The 16758-nt window shown below is 38.6% G+C and overlaps 1 protein-coding gene across 1 annotated transcript in view; it reads left to right on the forward strand.

Moving 5' to 3' along the window:
* Nucleotides 1-16479, forward strand: part of LOC131157705 (uncharacterized) — a 66105-nt gene extending 49626 nt beyond the window's left edge. Inside the window, 3 exon segments of the mRNA XM_058112040.1 lie at nucleotides 14861-15130; nucleotides 15245-15448; nucleotides 15928-16479. Of these exon segments, the coding sequence (XP_057968023.1) occupies nucleotides 14861-15130; nucleotides 15245-15448; nucleotides 15928-16092 (639 nt within the window). The 3' untranslated portion in view covers nucleotides 16093-16479.
* Nucleotides 16480-16758: the final 279 nt, after the last annotated feature.

Here is a 16758-nt window from a genome sequence, read left to right on the forward strand (position 1 = left end):
TAGATCGGTTTCTTTTCTCTCCATTCTTGGCGGATCACTTAACTCAATTTTCATAGAGAAGGCTGTCCAAAATACTTTCTGATCACTACCCAATTCTGTTTTTTGGGGGGGGGGGGGGGGTGGAGTCATCGGAGAAGTAGAACTCCTTTTCGCTTTGAAAATATGTTGTTGAGGGTGGAGAACTTTGTTGATAAAGTGAAGGAGTGGTGGGCATCCTATTCGTTCAAGGAAATCCTAATTTCATACTAGCTAAGAGATTGGCAGCATTGAAGTTGGATTTAAAGAAGTGGAAGGAGGTGGAATTTGGGAATGTCACTGTTAAGATACAGCAACTTTGGAACAAAAAAAAAAAAATTGAATGACATTGATGTTAGAGAGGAAACTCATCCTTTAACAGCCCTGGGAGAATGTTGGATAAAGCTGTCCATGATGGTCACATGTCAGGCTTTGGTGTGGGGCGTATAGAGGGAAGAGCTTTGGTGACGTCTCATCTTCTCTTTGCGGACAATACTCTAATTTTTTGTGACGCTGATCTGGATCAGATTTTGTTTCTCCGTTTGATACCTATGTGGTTTGAGGTGGTCTCTGGTTTAAAGATAAATTTGGGCAAGTCAGAGTTGGTTCCTGTTGGTATGGTGTTTAATTTTGACTTATTCTTGCACGTCCTTGGCCGTAAACAAGGTAATCTTCCTATTTAATATTTGGGTCTTCATTTGGGAGCCAAATTCAAGGATAAGACAATATGGAACCCAATTTGGAGAAGATAGAATGAAGGTTAGAAGGGTGGAAACGTTTGTACTTATCTAAGGGAGGTAGAATCACGTTAATTAAAAGCACTCTATCTAATTTACCCACTTACTTTCTATCTTTATTTCCTATTCCTGCTGCTGTGGCTAACCGTCTTGAGAAACTTCAAAGGAATTTTTTATGGGGTGGCATTGGTGATGAACCAAAATTCCATTTGGTTAAATGGGTTACTGTTTGCTCTCCCATTTCTTCGGGTGGTTTGGTGACAAGGAAGGTAAGACAGTTTAATGAAGCTTTGCTTGGGAAGTGGTTATGGAGATTTGGGATGGAGAAGGCTGCTCTTTGGAGGCTAGTGATAGAGGTGAAATGCGGCTGTGAATGGGGTGGTTGGTGTACTAGGCCTGTCAATGGTCCACATGGTGTTGGCTTGTAGAAAAATATTAGTTGGGGATGACCTTCTTTTTCTTGCCAGTTGCCACATTCTATATGATATTGGAAATGGGTCTAAGGTGAAATTTTGGCAAGACCATTGGTGTGGTGAGACGTCTCTGGCAGTCAGCTATCCTGATTTGTATAGATTTTGCCGAGATAAAGAAGCTAGCGGGGCTGAGCTTATGAAGTTTGATAATGGAGTCTTGTTTTGGGATGTAAGTTTCTTTAGGGGTATGCATCTTCGGGAATTAGAGGCCTTGACTGATTTTATGGATACCATATATGGTGCATCGGTGAAGGGGTTCGCTGAGGATAAGATGTGCTGGAAATCTGATAGAGAGAAGGGCTTCTTGGTTAAAGGTTATTATGGTATTTTAATGGGCTCCAAAGATTGTGGCTTTCCTTGGAAAAGTATTTGGAAACAGAAAATTCCATCTAGAGTAGCTTTTTTCGTTTGGACTGCTGCTTTAGGGAAGTGGTTAATGATTGACAATTTACGAAAAAGAAAGGTTTGGATATTGGATTGGTGCTACATGTGCAAGTGTATTAATGAGATGGTTGATCATCTTTTATTTCATTGTCCGGTTGCAATGGACTTGTGGGTTATGGTGTTGGGTTTGTTTGTAGTGAGCTGGGTTATGCCGCAATCTGTAGTGGGACTTTAGCATGTTGGCAAGGCAGATTTGGTCGTTATCGAAATGGGTTTATTTGGTTGATAGTTTCTCATTGTTTATTGTGGTGTCTTTGGAGGGAGAGAAATAGTAGGTGTTTTGAAGATAAGGAAAGATCCATTTCAGTCCTGAAGCTATTTTTCTTTACAACTTTGATGGCTTGGTTGGCTGCTTTGCAAAACCTATCATTTTCTTCTGTTTTTGATTGTAATTTCTGTTTTTGATTTGTTTACCTCATGTACACTCCTTGTGTACTTGGTGTTCATTTTTGATATCAATAAACTTATTACTTATCAAGAAAAAATGTCGATGAATGTGGGTTAGAGCAATATCATGCCTATGGGGTCTAGTGATCTTATAGGCATCTTAGGCTGTAATCTTGGGACCTTTCCTATTTCTTACCTGGGCTTCCCCCCTGGGAGCCAATTTTAAAGGCAAATATTTTTTACCTGGGCTTCCACCTGGGAGCCAATTCCAAAGACAAGAGTTTGGGATCCCATAATTGGCTGATTTGAAAGGAAACTGGCTGGTTGGAAAAGGAATTACCTCTCCAAGGGTGGCAGACTCATGTCATCAAAAGCACCTTAGCCAATCTCCTCGTCTACTTTATGCCTATGTTTCCCATGCCTAGTGCAATTGCCAAGACATTGGAAGGGATCCAAAGAAGACTCCTTTGGGGCAGCACTGGAGAGGAGTTCACATTTTTTCTTGTAAAATTTTTGGGTTGGGGTGGGGGGGAGGGCGGGTGTCTAACAACCTATGCAAAAAGGCGGTTTTTGTACTAGATAAATTATTACTAGAGGGATGTTATTGCCACTAAATATGGCCTTTTATCATGACAGTTGGATTTCCAAAGAGATTATTGAAGGCTATGGCACAGGGGTTTGGAAATTCAATTGGAGAGGGTGGAAGAATTTCTTCACTCACATCCACTTCCGCGTGGGAAATGGGGAGGATATATTTTTTTTGGCATAATGTTTGGTGTGGCGAATCCCTGCTTAGCCCTTCATTCTCTTTTGTCTATAGGCTTGCCTATGATAAAAGTGCCCTCATATGCCAGCACCGGGACAGGACTCATGGGACCTTCTGGAATGTTCCCCTGATCCAGAATGTTTTTGACTGGGAGATTGGTACTCTTATAAATTTCTACAACATCTTTTATAATGTTCAGAGCAGGGCATCTTCTAATCAGCCCGTTTGGACCCTGAGGAAGAAGGGTATTTTCAGAGTCAAGTCTTATTATAATTACGTTAGCAAGTCGGCACAGTGTGTGATCAATTTTCTTGGAAGCTTGTTTGGAAAACAGCAGCCTCTTTGGAAGTTGCATTTTTCACCTGGGAGGCTGCACTGGGGAAGATCCTCACCTTAGATAATCTCCAAAAAAAAAGGGCTTGACTATCGTGAATAGGCATTGTGCCTTGAAGGAGCAGAATTGATGAACCACATCCTTCTCCGCTGCTCCTGGACTAGGAATCTCTGGATCTTAGCCATTTCAATGGTCAAGCAGAAATGGTTCATAGCAGCTTAAGTTAAGGATGAGATTTTTGGGCTTGGAAACGGATCTGCTCCAATAAATCCAGAAGGTAGGTCTTTTCCTTTACACCCTTTCTATATTTTGGGCTGTTTTGGAAAGAAAGGAATAGGAAGGTTTTCAAGGGGAAGGGCTCTTCTATGCAGACCATCTTGGATGCTTAAGTTAGGTCATGGGCCAGCAATGCATATCAACTTTAAGACACTACTTGTCTTTTATGGATTTTATTTGCAATACTTTAGTTCTAAATCTTGGACTGATATGCCTATTTACAATGTTTAAATTTCAGAAAACATTGAATTTCTTTTGATTATTTCCATAATTTTTCTTTAAAAAAATGAAATAAAAATAGACATAAATTTTTGATATTTTTAGTGTCTTGAAAGTTTAGTTGGAATAGAATAAAACCATGCTTCCACCTGCTTTAAAATAAAAATAAAATTATGGACTCCTATGCCACTCTTCCATAGCAAGCATTGCCCTTAGCCCATTCCTTCACTCCAAGATGCACCTCAAAGTCAGATGGCCAATTGGAAATCCATTCACCGCCATTTTGAGCCAATTCCTAGTTATTTGTAAACTTCCTTATCAAGCTAAGTACCTAACCATGACGATAAGTTTTATATACTGTGAATCTGTTATCCTCGCTTTTGTTATGGTGCCCTTATCCATTGGCAACTCCTACCTCATCGACACTTTTTGAAGCATTGGATCGCAAATGTAGTAGCAGTAGGATTACCACTTGAAGAAACATCTGAGTAGCAAATAATATTTGTGATTTTCTGGGCTGTAACAACAAAAGTGTGAGATAATAAAAATAATTTAAAATTTTCTTAAATAATTTTCAATGAGTGCTCTATGTGGTACCATATAGATAAATGCATATGAGCTCTCTTAGGTGACCCTAGTCGGCAGTTGCCAGTGCTTGTGTAGGTCTTCATATTAGCCTGTAAACAAGCTTGTTCATGGAGTATAAAGGAGGACAAGCCTCTGAATGAGTTGGCTTATGTAAATGAGCTAGCTCACAAGCCTAAACAAGCTGAGTTTACTTTTGCCTATCTCAAGCTCGACTTGATTTTTAAACAAGCTTTAAAATTACACTTGAGCTTTGCTTATTTACTTTGAAGAGCAAATTTGAGCTATCCCTTGTGAAGCTAATTCTGGAGTAGCCGACAAATAGCTTGGCTTATTTGAAGTCTTGTGTGGACATGGTTTTGGATCATGGGTATAGTTGGAGTGGACATTTAGGTGAAAAACAAGTTGCCGTAGGGAGTCTTTCCTCTTCATCAAGGAATTAACTTTGGATTTTGATGGAATTTTTAAGGGTATCAATTTATGGAAGATTTGACAGAAATTCAATTTCAATGGAAATTTTTATTTTGAAGTAAAGAAATGATGGAAATATAGGGAGCACCAACACTTCAAAATACCTTGGGTGGTGTTGTGAAAAACGAATTGCACAGCAGAATATAGGATCAAACAAACGCAACACTCAATGGTAAAATATACAGAAATGACAATCACAATGACTGTAATGAAAGCAATAATAAAGATGCAACAAATTACGTGATTCGGCAATGCCTACATCCACGGGAGCAATCGACAATGATTTCTTACTATCTTGTGTCAAAGACACGAACAACCATACAAATACATTATAAAAGACATATAAATAGAGTTCTCGGAGGCTTTCCCTCCAAACCCCAACTAACTTAAGGTCCCTATTCAAAATTTGAAAATCTGCGCTGGGTTCCCGAGCCAAACCATTGACGGTTTTAGACAGAGCTAAAAAACTCTTAGAAACTGGCCCAAACCGTCGACGGTTACATAGCTACCGTCGAAGTTTTCCCTTATGCACCTTGATTTCCTTCATGTTTTTTTCATTGTACATGTGATTCACTCAGTATATGAGCCACATATTACAACAATCTCCACCTTGGTGAATATACGTCCCTTAGGAGAAAACCGAAAACATAAACCTGCCGCTCCATCTTGAACTTGGGATATTAGGTTGGGACCATCTCCCTTCTAGCAGCTGGAGACAAAAACCAAGTCCAAGCAACGCTTGAACTTGTCCGTGGTAGTTTCGGCTTTTGCCATGAACCCCAATTTAGTTGTAGATGTTACACTCGGAGACTGTACCTTGAACTTCCAACAAGTAGGCCTTCCCACAATAGTAAACATAAACCTTGTTGTAAACCTTTTGTCATCAAAGTCCCTTACATAGTCTACAACAACTAATCTCATAACTGACAGACTACTCTGTTGTCTGCCAAAACAACACATTGCACCAACATGGGAGACTTTTGACATATCCTGAACATCACCGTTTGTCCTTGGGTATTGAGCGGTAGACAATTTACATTGATTCTCCACAAAACTACCCTGAGACAACAAATAAAATCTTCTCGTAGTTCTGTCCACAAAGTCACCCTGAGATAACCTCAATCTCCCTGCAGCTCTGTCCACAAAGCTACCTTGAGATAACATCAATCTCCCTGCAACTCTGTCTTTGCGAATCTTCAAATCAAGACTCTTCTTGGCCGTACCCAAAACCTTCATGTCAAAACCTTTCAATTGAGTTCTCAATTGATTAGCCTTAGTCAAAGCCTTCCCAGCAAATAACATGTTATCCATATAAAACAACATATACATCATCCCCTTGCATCCTATCACCCTTTTCCCTTCTGGAAGCTCCACCAACTCCCATGTCTGATTCATATACAATGACGTCATCTCTACTATCATAGCACTCATCCACTATTTTTCCCTTTGCTGTGCACCGCATCTTGAAAAATAGTAGGAACCTTGCTGGTAGTAAGGAATGCATAAAACACCAGATGATGCTCACAAAACCCCTTGAACAAAATCAGCATACTCGGTTCTAATGTCTGACTTGAGGATCTCTCTCCTGGTCTGATTTTTCATCTCAGCCACAAGTTAAACTTGACAAACATTTCTGACTTGCGCCGCATGAGATACACCAAGACCTTTCATGATAAACCCACGAAATACATATGTCCACCCCGTGATGTTATCTTCACCGGTCCCCAAACATCTGAATAAATGTAGTCATCCATATGCCCTAACTGCATATGCCACAGAACATTTGACGCAGATTCTGTAACTGTAGCTCCACCTACAATTGTGATCCCCTGCTATGCATAGATTTTTCCCGCTAACTTTTGCCCTTTCATCACCATCAAGTTGCCTTCACACACTTTCATTATTCCACTTTTAGACTTGTAACTATGTCCGTTACAATCTAAAGTGTCCGATGAAATCACATTCTTCTGTAGATCTGATACATGCCTTACATCACATAAATTTCTCACAACACCATTATAAATCTTAATTCTGATATTTCCTATTCCAATTATTTTGCATACAACATCACTTTCCATTTGAATATAACTAGAATTAATTTACCTGTAGGTATTGAACTAATTTCTATTTGGTGTCATGTGATAAGAATATCCAGAATCTAGGATCCAAGTATCAGTGAGGCGTTTTGAATCAAATGAAACAAATAGCATATCACCATCATTACTCCCTGAGTCTCCTTCCACTAGATTTGGAGATTTTGACGAACCCTCTTGATTTTTAGAATTCTCCTTCTGTCACTTCAAACATTTCGGTTTTATGTGCCCAATTTTACTGCACTTAAAACACCTTATGTCCTTCTCAGACTGCAACCGAGATCTGCTACGGGACTTACTTCTCCCATGTTCTGGGTTACTCTTCAGTCTTCACTACAAGCCCTTCACCATGTGAAATTTGATCATTGGTCATTTTTCTTTGATGAAAACCTAGCAATGCGCTTGTTACTTCTTCCAAATTTAGGCTTTATTTGCCCTATATTAGAGTAGTAACCAAATTCTCATACTTGTGAGACATAGGTAGGGATTTCAATAGCATCGAAGTCCTGTCTTCCTGCTCGAACTTCACATCAGCACACATCAAATCACTTACAATCTGATTGAATGCGTTTATGTGTTGGTTCAAATCCGAACCCTCCACGATTTTAAGCCAATACAATCTTTGCTTAAGAAATAAGTTATTCAATAAAAATAGACATATACCGGCTTTCCAGTTTCCGCCAAACTGCTGCTGGAGAATCCTCATCAATGATGTGATACACCACATCATTAGTGATGTAGATGGGATGGGGTGACCTAGTCCTACCAATTTCAACCCTCACAAGCAAGCATACACACTCAAGGCACTTGAAATTAAGAATTACGTTAATCAACATAAACACATTAAATCAAAGGACATTTCACATGTTCCAGGATTTTTAAAAGGTGTATGATGCTATCCAGAAATAAGTCCCAATTGATTCTTTCAAGAAGATATTAAGTTAAATGCTGAAAGATGCAATTTCAATGTTTCAAGAATTAAATTCTAAGCTTAGTTCAGCAATATTGCACAATTGATTTCAAGCTAGCAAGCTGAAATATTGAAGTCTATGGATGCAAAGGCTTAACAAATATGAAATTTCAGATTTCCAACAAAGGCTTCAATATAAAATGAGGGTTCAAATAAGTGCTGAATTTACCAATAATACAATGGATGACTTGACGATATTCTACACAAGTTAGTTCACGCCTTAAGTTCTTCGTACAAGCTTTGAAATACCAACGAATGTAGCAATGCAATGGAGTGATGGTGGCCGTGTGGGGATATGAAGGTGCTGGCCGTGTGAGTGTATTTGGGTGGAAGTCGTGAGAGTGGGATAGGGATGGAGTCGCTGGATAGAATAGTGGTCTCTCACCCCCTGATCTCCGAGGAGAATGTCGTAGCCTCTCACTACACAATCACAAGGATTGAACAAAGCTTAACAAATTTCACAAAGGAAAAAACCTTTTTAATTCAATAAAAATACTTTTTTCTCTCTCTACATAGTTCTTACAATGAAGGGGTATATATATAGCTAGGATGGTAGGACAAAACATTAATAAGCTTAGCTAGCATGGGGGGACGAAGACATTAAACAACTAACAATTCCCATAGAAGCATGAGAGACACAAATAATAAAGACAACAACTTACTAGACATAATAAATACTCACACAACTTACAAGACTCCAACTTACAAGACATATTAAATAGCTCACAACTTACTAAACACATTAATTAACTTAACTTACTAGACCTATTAAATACTTAGCATACTTGCAAGCTAAGTTGACTCAATAATTATTACGACTTAAAATCTGCAATTATGTCAAAGTGGAGGCCCAGTCGTGGGGCCCACAAGACCGTGTGGGGGCCCACATGGGGTCTGATCTCGGACTTGCTTTGGCATCTCTGCTGGGGTCTTTCTCACACTGGAACATCTTCTAGATGCTCCATAAGTTTCTGCGAAGCAACGAACGAAAGAGGCATCTGGAGGTCTTCCATGTGTTAGCATGTCTGCAAAGGAAATGTGAACTTCCGGAGGTCATCCACGTGTCGTAACATTTGCAAAAGAAATGTGGACATCTGGAGGCCATTGACGTGTCATAATATTTGAAAATGACATGGGCAACGAATGCCGATCCCCATCATCTCTCCCGGGTCCAAAAGAATTCTTCTCCGAAGAATAAAAGTCGAAGTGCTGGGAGTAACATTCCGGGCTAAGATGAAGGAGGTCTTCCTTATGATTCCAACTCCTTTCGATAAGTGGGTCACGCCTCCACTTGATCATGAATTCTCGGTATGATCCTGCTTGTGTGAACTTTGCCTTGTCATCCAAGATTATATCAAGGTTCTTGGGCATGGGTAAGGGTAAAGGCAAAGACAATTTCAGATTTTCAAGGACAAGAGGAGTGGGAAATGTAGTGGGGTCACCTATAGGGTTAGAATTTGAAGGCTCCATAAAAGAAGATGCTATAAGAGATGGGATTAGATTTTCAACATTGAAAACTTTGCTTATGCTAAAATCAACAGGAATATTAAGCATGTAAACATCAAAATCAGTATTCTTTAAAATTTTGAAATGATCCATCTTGTTAGCGTGTAACTTCATTACCTTTCCTACCGGAATCTGCTTAGGACGAATACGGAATATAACCATATCACCCTTTGAAAATTCTTTCAACATGCAATGTATATCAACAGGAGATTTATAATGTTCATGATTCAAATTAACCTTCATTCTTATTTCAGAGTGTAGATTGTGTATATGCTTTGCAAAAGCATCAGTTAGCTCTCTCACTCTAGACTTAAGTGGTAGTGGAATAAGATATATAGGCTTCCTATTCACTACTTCAACTCTCAAGCTCTTGTGAACAACGTCATGTTCCTTTAATTCATTCACTTGTATATTCAACTCCTCATTTTCTATCGGGTTCACTTTATGATGTGATAGATGAGGCAAAGATGAATAAGGAACAAGATCGGTGACATGTTGATTGTCTCTCATTGGAGATGACTCACTAAATGGCTTAGAGATGACACCTTTAAACTCAGAAGGTAGGGATGATACTTCTAGGGGTGTGTCTTGCTTAGGAAAGGGTATTTCATTCTCCTTAGTAACATCCACCGACACTACCTTGGTATCTTGACTCTCCTGCGCACACAGCTTTTTACTTATGGTGTTCAAGGATTCACCACTAGTTTCTCTCTTTTCCTTCTTCCTTTCCTTACTATCTTCCCTTTCAAGCTCCAAGTTCATATGTTCTTTTCCTTTGTCCATAGATTGTTGGATTGAGGAATTGCTTCCTCGGGAGGTGACTAGACTTGATTGCGCTGGTTGGGACTTGTCATAACTCTGTATCTTTCGGGAGTATGACTCTTTGGAAGAGCTATCAAACTGTTTTCCCATGGGCCTTTTAGTCATTTGCTCAAAGTCATATGCTAACTTGTAGGCCTGTTCAAGGGACTCAATGTGATATGGAAATAGTTTACTCCTCAGTTTAGGCTTTAATCCTAGGCGGAATCGGGAGATGTGTTGACTAACAGTCACATAGACATCACATCTTATGGACAACTCATCGAATTGACTCATGTATTCCGAAACAGTCATGCTACCTTGACGCAAACTGTAAAGTTGATCTATAAGGTGCTCTCTATAAGTAAGGGGTTCATACTTCTCCCTTAATCTATCCTTCATTAGATCCCAACGCTTAATGGGTCTATGATCAAACCTTGCTTTACGCCTCTCGACACTTATCCAATGGATTTTGGCTTGCTCCATTAACTTCATTTTTGCGCACATAACCCGATGAGGGTCAGTCATCTTACACCGATCAAAATATGCATTCATCCCAGTCAACCAATCTTGGAAGACATTAGGATCCTTTTGTCCATCATAGGTTGGGACTTCTATCCTCATTACATCCTTGTAAGGATCACGATGGTCCCTATGGTAAGGTCACCTAATGTGAAAGTCATTAACATCATAGTCCTCATCATTCCAATGTTGGGCATAAGACTCATGATGTGGGGGTCTCCTAGCAAAGTCATCTTGACGATTCACTCGCCTTTGCGGAAGGAGGGGAGGTCTTTCTCTAGGAGGCATCGGTGGTTCTCTTTCATCATTAATCCTACAACCTCGGTAAGGATTCCTGACTTAAGCAGACATCCTAGGGGTTGGGGAAGGATTTAGACACACTAGGGAAGCCCTTGGAATGGTGTTTGGTCACACAAAGTAGGGCCAAGTATAAACCTAACCAAATTATGTTCCAAATATCCAAAATTCAGAATATAGGTGGGCTGTTCTGGGCAAAATCTTGCAGCTATTTCAATCTGAAACTAAAATCTTGCGAGTTAAGGAAATGGGACTTTGAGGGTTTAGCCTATTCTAACCTAGGCTCTGATACCAAGATGATGTAGGACGGGATGGGGTGACCTAATCCTACCAATTTCAACCCTCACAAGCAAGCATTCACACTCAAGACACTTCAAATTAAGAATTCCGTTAATCAAGATAAACACATTAAATCAGAGGACATTTCACTTGTTCCAGGATTTTTAAAAGGTATATGATGCTACCAGAAATAAGTCCCAATTGATTCTTTCAATAAGATATTAAGTTAAATGCGGAAAGATGCAATTTCAATGTTTCAAGAATTAAATTCTAAGCTTAGCACAACAATATTCCACAATTGATTTCAAGCTAGCAAGCTGAAATATTGAAGTCTAAGGATGCAAAGGCTTAACAAATATGAAATTTCAGATTTCCAGCAAAGGCTTCAATATAAAATGAGGGTTCAAATAAGTGCTGAATTTACCAATAATACAATTGATGACTTGACTATATTCTACACAAGTTAGTTCACGCCTTAAGTTCTTCGTACAAGCTTTGAAATACCAATGAACACAGCAATGCAATGGAGTGATGGTGGCCGTGTGGGGATACGAAGGTGCTGGCCTTGTGAGTGTATTTGGGTGGAAGTCGTGAGAGTGGGATAGGGATGAAGTCGTTGGATAGAATAGTGGTCTCTCACCACCCGATCTCTGAGGAGAACGACGTAGTCTCTCACTACACAATCACAAGGATTGGACAAAGCTTAACAAACTTCACAAAAGAAAAAAACCTTTTTAATTCAATAACAATACTTTTTTCTCTCTCTACATAGTTCTTACAATGAAGGGGTATATATATAGCTAGCATGGGGGACAAAACATTAATAAGCTTAGCTAGCATGGGGGGACAAAGACATTAAACAACTAACAATTCCCATACAAGCATGGGAGACACAAATAATAAAGACACCAACTTATTAGACATAATAAATACTCACACAACTTACAACACTCCAACTTACAAGACATATTAAATAGCTCATAACTTACTAAACACATTAATTAGCTAAATTTACTAGACCTATTAAATACTTAGCACACTTGCAAGCTAAGTTGACTCAATAATTATTACAACTTAAAATCTGCAATTATGTCAAAGGGGAGGCGTGGGACCCAATATGGAACCGTGTGGGGCCCACAAGACCATGTGGGGGTCCACATGGGGTCTTTATCTCGGACTTGCTTTGGCATCTCTGCTGGGCTCTTTCTCACATTGAAACATCTTCTAGATACTCCATAAGTTCCTACGAAGCAACGAATGAAAGGGGCATTTGGAGGTCTTCCATGTGTTAACATGTCAGCAAAGGAAATGTGGACTTCCAAAGGTTGTCCACGTGTCATAACATTTGCAAAAGAAATGTGGACATTTGGAGGCCATCCACGTTTCATAATATCTGAAAATGACATGGGCAACGAATGCCGATCCCCATCAATTAGCCGAACAAAGTCGGATGACTGACATTGCCTTTGCGTCCAATTCGTTCCAACTCGCTTCATCCATTCTTTTCCGGTTGAATTCCGTATAATGCCTTCACCATACCTTGCTGCACTAATAGATCTTTCACCTTCCTCTACCATAAACCGAAGTTTCCAATTCCATTAAATTTGACAACAACAAATTTTTAGACGAAGTTTCGGAAGCCATTACAACAATGCTCTGATACCAAATCGTTGTGAAAAACGAATTGCATAGCGGTATATAGGATCAAACAAACGCAACACTCAATGGTAAAATATACAGAAATGATAATCACGATGATTGTAATGAAAGCAATAGTAAAGACAACGAATTACGTGGTTCAACAATGCCTACATCCACGGGAGCAATCGACAATGATTTCTTACTATGTTGTGTTAAAGACATGAACAACCTTACAAATACATTATAAAAGACATATAAATAGAGTTCCCAGAGGCTTTCCCTCCAAACCCCAACCAACTTAAAGTCCCTATTCAAAATTTGAAACTTTGCGTTGGGTTCTTGAGCCAAGCCGTCGATGGTTTGTAGCCATACCGTTGACGGTTTCAGATAAAGAGCAAAAACTCTCAGAAACTGACCCAAACCGTTGACGGTTACAGGGCTACCGTTGATGGTTTCCCTTGCTGCACCTTGATTTCCTTCTTGTTTTCTCATTGTAAATGCGATCCACTCAGTATATGAGCCACATATCACAACAGGTGTACTTGTATAGCATTTATCCACTAACTACACTTCCTCGCACACTAGGATACCTATCCAACCTCTATCAAAAAGTAACAGCATTTTTATGGACATGGTCGGACACTTTTGGGCACAACTTTTTGCATGTCAAGGCACATATTAACGAGACGTTGCTGTTTGGGTTACTAATTTTTTGGGATAAAAATGGGAAAGGAGGGTTCTCTACTAAACTTAACCAACTTTCTTCGATCATGTTGATCTGGCTTTAAAGCTTAGACCCCTATTTGGAGATGAAGCCTTTTTTCAGTTCGCAACATTTGATCGCCAGCAAGTATGCCATTTGTCGTGTTCATGTGTGTGCTTATTTTGTACAATTAGACTCCCAACAACCTAAATGGGGATTTCCATGTTCTCATGATTAATCCATGAAACTTTGAGTGCATAATAATAAATTATGAGTTCACAAGTGAACTCATTTTTTTTTTTTTAAATTTCTTGGTATAATATGTATGAGTTATATATATTGATTTTTTTAATTGAAAAATCTAATTTAATACACACATTTTACATCCAAAAAAGGAAATTAGAAGTATAAAAATAAATACTTTTTAATTAATTAATTCATGCATCCTTGTTGTGTTGTATCCTAGTTTTCTTAAAGTTTCTGTGCCATCCTTTCTGTATCATGTTGTATGTGTTTGGTGTCTGTCGGTGGTGCCTAGACAGAAACTCATTGCCAAAAAATATGGTAATTTTGAATAGTAACTTTAAATAGATAATTGTGTGTGATTTAAAACCAAAATAATTGGAAGTTATCTGTTTATATTTGTGCGCATTTGTGTGTGTTATATATATACAAATACATACATACAAAATTTTATTGTATTTGGTGTTTATAAATTGCGTTTAGCCAATTATATAAATTATAAATAAATAAAAAACATTAAAATCATTACAGTGCTCATCAAACATTTATTTAACTTATTCTTTAAATAACATTTGTTCATGCTCTAAATTGTGTGATTCATCAAAACACTTTGGACTACTGAAATTCATTTCATGGGCTTGAAATGTATAGCTTTTCTGAAAAAAAAAAATGAGCAATGCCTTTGTAAGGAGCAAATATATGGTCCAAATTGAGTCTGAAAAACACAAGACAAGGTCCAAGAAGGCTTTAAAAGCTCAAATTTGATGAAAAATTGAGATCAGTTGCTTATGAAACAATTTTGTTGGAAGTAAAGGAGTAAAGGAACTTCAGGTGCATGGGCTTGAGGCTGAGTTTTTAAATTTGGAAGTCCAAAACTTTGGTCAATATATACCAAATTTCTGAAAATTTGACCGAAATTTTCTAAAATGATTGAATTTTGGCTGATAAAGTGGAGAAGATAAAAAAAAAGAAGAAGGTAGTTCTCATTTCAATCGCTACTGAAATCCGACATTTTTTTGGTAATTTTGCTAAAATGTAATACAGGCAATAAACCAATGAGTGTTACTTAGACTAATTTCTATTTGATGTTAATCGTGGCAGGCTGCAAAAGAAGAAATTGGCAACCACCCAAAAAAGAAGGGAGGACATCCTGTGGAGGGGATCGCCAGGTGCACTTTTGAGGATAAAATTTTGATGAGTGACATAGTCTGCTTGTCTGCATGGACAAATGTTGATGTTCCTCAGTTTTTTAATCCACTGACAACTGCCCTGCAACCTCGTGATCAAACATGGCAAGGAATGAAAACGGTGGCTGAATTGCGGAGGGAACATAATCTTCCTGTTCCTGTTAACAAGGATTCACAGTATAAGGTAGTTATTGATATTAGGGTCAATGATTCATTCGGCTTTTTATTCTTTGACACTGCCTTTGATGGTGCTTGCTTCTTATTATATATATTTTTATTTGGTTATCTAATTTGACAGCCAATTGAAAGGAAGCCAAAGAAATTCAACCCCTTGGTTATTCCCAAGTCATTACAGAAGGATCTCCCATTTCAGTCAAAGCCCAAGGTTACTCCCAAACGAAGGCGATCTCTTCTTGAAAATCGAAGGGCTGTTGTCATGGAACCTCATGAGCGAAAGGTCCATGCTCTTGTTCAACACCTCCAGTTGATTAGAAATGAGAAGGTATGCTGTTTTAGACTACGATTGATGACTGGAATTGCAGTTGCCACTCAAATCCTTTTTCTTATGAAAAAATTAGATGCTCTTGTATGTTAATTTTCTGCAACAGCTTGGCTGATTTGGTTGGTTAATGTAGTTGGTGGGTATGTTAATTTTCTGCCACATCTTGGCTGATTTGGTTAGTTATTTCACATGGACAAAATTTGCCTAAATTTTAATATGGTTGGTGGGGACTCCGACTGTAACAATGCCCTCTATTTTCCACCTTTTATTCCTGGCTTCCAGTTCGGTGGATCCCATTTCTCAGTAGCTTTTAGCCCCCCGTTTGGAAGTCTTAAAAAATAAATACCTAGTATAAAAAGTACTCAAGTACTAGTGTCATTATTTTGGTCCAAAGCATAATTAGCCATAAATAGCTAAACAGAAATTTGATCGAAAAACACTGTATTTTATGTTACAATGTGACCTTTTGCTGCTTGCAGATGAAGAAGCGGAAGCTCAAGGAAGAGCAGAAGAGGAAGCAACATGAAGTGGAAAAAGCCAAAGATGAGCAGCTATCGAGAAAGCGTCAGAGAGAGGAAAGGCGTGAGAGATACCGGGAGCAAGACAAACTAAGTAAAAAGATCCGGAGAAATGCAGGGGCATAATGATTCTTGTTGAAAATGAATTAGTTGGAAAAAAAATGGGGAAACACTGGTCCCGATGATCGTTGTTCATAATTGCGTCAGAATTATTTTTGCTGGGATGCTGCTTGGGTAATTATGTTGGATGTATAAGGCATTATTTTTGGTGATGGATTGATGCAAATAGGTACTGTTAGATGCGTTTTGGAGATGTGTACCTGTAATGACAGATCCATCTCGAGTTCCCTTTGCCGGAGTCTAGTGCTTTCTAAGCTAAAATTTTGATTCTGTATTTGGGTAGCTGTTAATATGGTGTGGAAATTTTTTGCCCGTGCCTTCCTCCTATTTGGTTCCTGTGACTTGTTCTATTTGAATAGTGGTGGAAATGCAGCAAAGGAATGGTTCCTGTTAGCCTTTTTCTTTAGCTAAAAATGCATGGAAGGGTATTTACTTCACTCATCTTAACAGAGTGATTATCACCATTTTTCTGCCCTACAGAAAAGTTGTTTTTTATTTGTTTATTCACCATATTTTTGGAATGCAAACTCTTGCATGATGGGGGATTTGGGACCTAGTCAGTGGGGGTTGAGTCTCTTATGCAGGATGCATTTTAATATTTTTTTTTTTGTAAGATTTAATTTTTTATATTTTTTCTTTTATAATCATGAACTGTTATATTACTAATTTGGA

This window comes from Malania oleifera, chromosome 6 (assembly GCF_029873635.1).
Source record: "Malania oleifera isolate guangnan ecotype guangnan chromosome 6, ASM2987363v1, whole genome shotgun sequence".
Lineage (NCBI taxonomy): Eukaryota > Viridiplantae > Streptophyta > Magnoliopsida > Santalales > Ximeniaceae > Malania > Malania oleifera.